The 5,499-nt window shown below is 63.8% G+C and overlaps 1 protein-coding gene across 1 annotated transcript; it reads left to right on the forward strand.

Moving 5' to 3' along the window:
* The first annotated feature begins 2,541 nt into the window (after positions 1–2,541).
* On the forward strand, positions 2,542–4,664 carry Klf2 (Kruppel like factor 2). Its single transcript, XM_048342683.1, is given in 4 exon segments — positions 2,542–2,654; positions 2,800–3,342; positions 3,345–3,585; positions 4,295–4,664. Coding segments are annotated over 4 exon segments (1,035 nt in total). The 5' UTR covers positions 2,542–2,579; the 3' UTR covers positions 4,471–4,664.
* Positions 4,665–5,499: the final 835 nt, after the last annotated feature.

Raw genomic sequence — 5,499 nt, forward strand, 5'->3', positions numbered from 1 at the left:
CAGCCCCCCAGCCCTGTGAAATACAACTGGGGTGGGGCCGTAACCCTGAAGCAAAGAAATGTGAGGCCCCCACACCTGGGGAGGGAGGTTTAGCTTCTTTTCCCCCTTTTCCTAGGCTGGTTAATTTGTTTTGTTCTGCAAGTCCTGGGGCTCGAACTCAGGGCCTGAGCACTGTCCCTGGCTTCTTTTTGCTCAAGGCTAGCACTCTACCACTTGAGCTACAGCACCACTTCCGGCTTTTTCTATATATGTGGTGCTGAGGAATCGAACCCAGGGCTTCATGCATGCTAGGCAAGCACTCCACCTTTAGGCAAGCACTCTACCGCTAGGGCACATTCCCAGCCCCCTAAGGCACATTCCCAGCCCCCAGGCCACTGGCTCCTAAAGCAATCACCCCATTGGGTCAGGCCCACGGGTAACAGTCTCTCTTTCCCGCAGTGGGGAATGGTCAACAAGGCCTGGAAAACCATTTGGTCTGACTTCTGTCATCCTATCACCTCAGGAGGTGGAAATTGGAAAGATCAGTGGTTCAAGGCTAGCTTAGGCAAAAGAGAGAGACTCCATCCCAATAACACATGGGAACTGTGGCATAAAATTTTCATCCTGGCTAAATTGGGAAGTGTAAATAAGGAGATGGAGTTGCAGACCAACCCGGGCATAACTAAAGCACAAAGAGCAAAGAGAAAAAAATAGATCAAATGGATTTCACCAAAGCGCTAGTGTGGATATGGCTCACGAACGGTGGGCGTGTTTAGGATAAAGGGGCGTGGTCGTATCGGTGGGCGTGGCCAGGAGCCTCGGGGTTGCGCTGGCCCAGCCAGTGCAAGGCCCCGCGTTCCCTCCCCAGCCCCTGAACCCGCATGGCATCCCTTCACGCGGCGGTGGTCGATGTTGAGTGCTTTGTTTTCCCTGCCTGGTCCACCTGCTGTTGCCCAAGACGCTCGGGGCCCCAAAACACCCGAGACAGGACCCGACCCGGGAGGGGATTTGCAGACCTCGCGCGGAGCCCGCCTGGAGGCGTGGCTTGTGCTGAAAGTGGCTCGTTCTTTGCAGAGTTCAGTTCCAGAGCCTGGTTCTGGGACGGGGCCAGGTGCTCGCGGCCGCCACTGCTAGGGCTATAGTCAGCTGCACTGGAGCCTACGGGCACAGCAGAGCAGGAGCCCCTCAGTAGCGGAGAGGGGGTGCGGCTCACGGGGCCTGCCCAGCGGCTGTGCGCACGGGGACTTGGGGCCCAGAGAGGCCAAGCTACCTGCTCAGCTTCACACAGGCAGCACTGGGCCGACGTTGCCCAGCACCCCCTTTTTGTTTCACTTGAAGCCCCCCGCACCCCCAGGAGCCCAGCCCAATTGGAAGCTGCCTGCTGGGAGGGGCTGGGGGATCCCCCAGGAGCTGCAGGGAGCCCGCACACCTCCTGTGTTAGTCCAGCTGGCTACTGTCAGCGTGAGCCCTCTGATTCAGCCAAGTGCTGGGACTACAGGCATGTACCTCTATGCCTGGCTTCCAGGAAGGGGCTCGCACCAGAGAGGCTCTTCCTCCAGTGCTTCTGGCGGCCTCTGACCTGGTCCCTCGTCTCCCCCACCACCTTACCCTTACCTTTCCCTTCCTTTGGTCCCCAATGGGATAAAGGTTTGCTTTGCGGCCCTTGGGGTCCTCCACTAAGGGGCAGCCCTCAGGGGCAGGGCCATTTCCAGCCTGAGCTCCGGGCGCCCGGTGACCCCTACTCGAGGACTAGGGACAGCAGTGGTGGCCCTGGCCAGAGGTCCAAGGTGTGTCTGTGGGGAGAGAGGTGGCACTGTGTGTGTCTCCGCTGCTTCTAGTAAAGGCAGCCAGCCAGGCCTCCTACCGTTACCAGCGTCCCTGCCTCAGTTTCCCTGCACTTGTAGGGCCTGGTTGAGGTTTGTGGGGAGCGTCCCCAGTGCCTCTTTTTGATCTTGATTGCTGCTGTTTGGGCCACGTCTCCCTGAGTTGGAGCTGCTCGGTCCTCGCCGCCCGCCTCGCTGGGACTGCAGGTGTGCATTTTACAGCCCAGTGAGAACTAACATGCGTGGATAGGACCGACCACTCAAGGTTGTCTAAAGGGTAAACACACAGTGGGTCCCCAGCGAACAGCGATCTGGGGTGCACTCTGAGGCCGGGCCAGCCTCAACAACCAAGGCCGGGGAGGCTGCGTCCAGGCGCAGGACTGGGGGGGCCCTGGGCGCGTCCCGCTCCGAGCCTCAATACGCTGCGCAGGGGAAGCGGGGTTCGGGGCGTCCCGCGGCTGTTGTGCAGGGAGTGTTGACGCCGTCGCCATGGAGACGGCGGGGGCGTGGCCCGCAGCGGGAAGGGGGCGTGCGGTGGGCGTGGCCTGGCCGCGCGGAGCCCGGGCGCCCGCCGAGGCCTCGGCCGTCGCCGCCCGCCGGCTTATATACCGCGGCTAAATTTAGGCTGCGCCCGGAGCTCGTCCCCATCCGGGACGCGTTTCCGCTCCGGCGCCCTGGCCCGGCCCCCGCGCGCGCCGCGCCTATAAGGCCGGGCGGGCCGGGCGGCGGGGCAGAGCTGTCCCCGCGATCCCCGCCGTCCGCGCCCTCGACCCGGCCATGGCGCTGACCGAGCCCATCCTGCCGTCCTTCTCCACATTCGCCAGCCCGTGCCGCGAGCGCGGCCTCCAGGAGGTGAGGGAGGCGGGGAGCGGATCACGAGCGCGGGCTGCTGCGTCGGTCCCGGGCGGCGGGGAGCCGGGAGCGGGCGCGTGGCGGGGACCCCGGGCGGCGGCGGGTTCGGACGCCACAAGCTCACGCCCCGTCCCCGTCCCCGTAGCGCTGGCCGCGGCCCGAGCCCGAGGTGGGCGGCACGGACGACGACCTCAACAGCGTGCTGGACTTCATCCTGTCCATGGGGCTCGACGGGCTGGGTGCTGAGGCCGCCCCGGAGCCAGCCCCGCCGCCGCCGCCGCCGCCGCCGCCGCCGCCGCCCTTCTTCTACCCGGAGCCGCCCCCGCCCTACGGCGGCCCTGGGCCCGAGTTGCTGCGGCCCGCGCCGGACGCGGTCCCCGCGCTGCACGGCCGCTTCCTGCGGGCGCCCCCCGCACGCCTGGTGAAGGCTGAGCCTCCCGAGACGGACGGCGGCGGCTACGGCTGCGCGGGGCCGCGGGGCCTGAAGCGAGAGGCGGGCCCGGGCGCGGCGGCCGCCTGCATGCGGGGCACTGGTGCGCGTCCCCCGCCGGCGGACACGCCACCGCTGAGCCCCGACGGCCCCGCACGTCTGCCCCTGCCCGGCCCGCGCGCGCCCTTCGCGCCATCCTTCGGCGGGCCCGGCTTCGGGGGCCCCGCGCCCGGCCTGCGCTTCGCGGCCCCGCGCCCGCCGCCGCCTTCGGGCTGTTTGAGGACGCGGCCGCCGCCGCCGCCCTGGGCCTGGCGCCCCCCGCCGCGCGCGGGCTCCTCACGCCTCCCGCGTCCCCCCTGGAGCTGCTAGAGGCCAAGCCGAAGCGCGGCCGCCGCTCGTGGCCCCGCAAGCGCACGGCCACGCACACCTGCAGCTACGCAGGCTGCAGCAAGACCTACACCAAAAGCTCGCACCTCAAGGCTCACCTGCGCACGCACACAGGTAGGGGCGGGGCCGGGGCGCGCGCGCGGATTGGGCGATCAGGGCAGTAGGGCGTGAGTGCTGGAACAAGCTCCTCCCACGGGGGCGGGGCCTCGAGGGGGCGGGACCGGGGAGGGGACGCAGTCAGAGCCCCCCGGGGGTTGGAGGACCCCAGCCATCCGGGTTCTAGCCCTGGACTCAGCCCGTTGGAGCACAAGCTCCGGGTGCTGGGAGAAGCTGCTGTGGGAATTGGGGTGGCGGCGTGGCCGAGGACTCGTGAGAAAAGTGTGGGCCTAAGACACTTATGGGGGGGACCCTGTGTCCAGGAAACTGGAGGGTGGCCCGTCGTCCGTGGCTCACGCCTGTGATCCCAGCTACTCAGGAGGCTGATATCTGAGGATCGCGGTTCAAAGCCAGCCTGGGCAGGAAAGTCCGTGGGACTTATATGCAATGCACCACCAAAAAGCCCTAAGTGGCGCTGTGGCTCAAGTGGTAGAGAGCCCGCCTTGAATGAAAAAGCTCAAGGACGGCGCTCAGCCCAGAGTTCAAGCCCCAGGACCGGCAGGGTGCTGGTGTGGAATGCTGGGAGTGGGCTGTGTTCTTTGGTCTACCTGGGAGTGAGGACGGAAGCGAGGGACACCGGCTTGGGGCGGGGTGGGATTTGCTCTGGGGGGAGGGGGAGAGCTCTGGTCCCAAGGAGGGAAACTGAGACCGGGTCCCTTTCCCGCAGGAGAGAAGCCTTACCACTGCAACTGGGACGGCTGTGGCTGGAAGTTCGCGCGCTCCGACGAGCTCACGCGCCACTACCGCAAGCACACGGGCCACCGGCCTTTCCAGTGCCACCTGTGTGAGCGGGCCTTCTCCCGTTCCGACCACCTGGCCCTGCACATGAAGAGACACATGTAGCCCCGCACCCCTGCACCCCGCCCGCGGCCGTGGCCGGTCCCACGCGTCCGTAAGCCCGCTCCCATGCTGTGACTGTATTTATTGGACCCCAGGACCGGGCTGGACAGCGTGGCCACTGCAGGCCCAGGCCACCACGCCGGCCACCATTCGCTCCAACCGCAAGCCCCGGAGGGGAGACGCCCCAGTGTTGATCTCCAACAAAGCAAAATATATATAGGTGCAATAATGGTGTTGCCTGCCTCCCTCCCCGGGAGCCTCCACACAGCAGCCCTGACCACGGCCCGCCTGCGGCGTTCGTGTTTTTTATAGAAGATTGTACATAGTGACTGTGACACAGATTGTATTATTGTAAATAAGGGAGCCTGGTTGTTTTTATAAAACATTTGCTGTCTTGTTTTTGTTTGTAATTAAAAAGAAAAGTTTTGCATCTTTTGGAAAAAAAAACAAAAACTATCCCCTGCTGACTTGGTAGTTTGGGGTCACCAGGGCTCCTCTGGGGCTGGGGTGGGTGCGGCTGGCAGGCTGGGTGTGCAGGGCCCCACGGGGTGTGGCTGCAGCAGCTGCGGTTTTGCTATAAATCGAGACACCACCGCTCAGATCCGAGCCCTGGGTTATTTTAAGTTTCTTGAGCCATAAATTGCCTCTCTCCCCAGAGCTGGCGAAAGTTCCGAGTCCGCTTCTACTGACGTGGCCTCCTCTCAGCTGGGAAAAAAAAAAATACCATGCCTCTTTCTGGCAGTTTCTGAGATTTTAGCCAAGTGTGTGTGTGTGTGTGTGTGTGTGTGTGTGTGTGTGTGTAAGTAAAATGAATTCCTGCTTGGCTTGTTTGCTCCAGGCTGGTGTTCTTCCACTTTAGCAATGCCTCCAGTCCAGCTTTTTGGACTGGTTACTTTGAAGTAGCCTCAACACATGGACTTTCCTGCTGAGAGGCTGACTTTGAACCGTGATCTTCTGATCTTAGCCTTTTAAGCAGCTGGGATTACAGGCATGAGCCACCAGTGCCCGGCTCCTGGGGCTTTTCTTGATGGA

Source organism: Perognathus longimembris, chromosome 3 (genome assembly GCF_023159225.1).
Source record: "Perognathus longimembris pacificus isolate PPM17 chromosome 3, ASM2315922v1, whole genome shotgun sequence".
Lineage (NCBI taxonomy): Eukaryota > Metazoa > Chordata > Mammalia > Rodentia > Heteromyidae > Perognathus > Perognathus longimembris.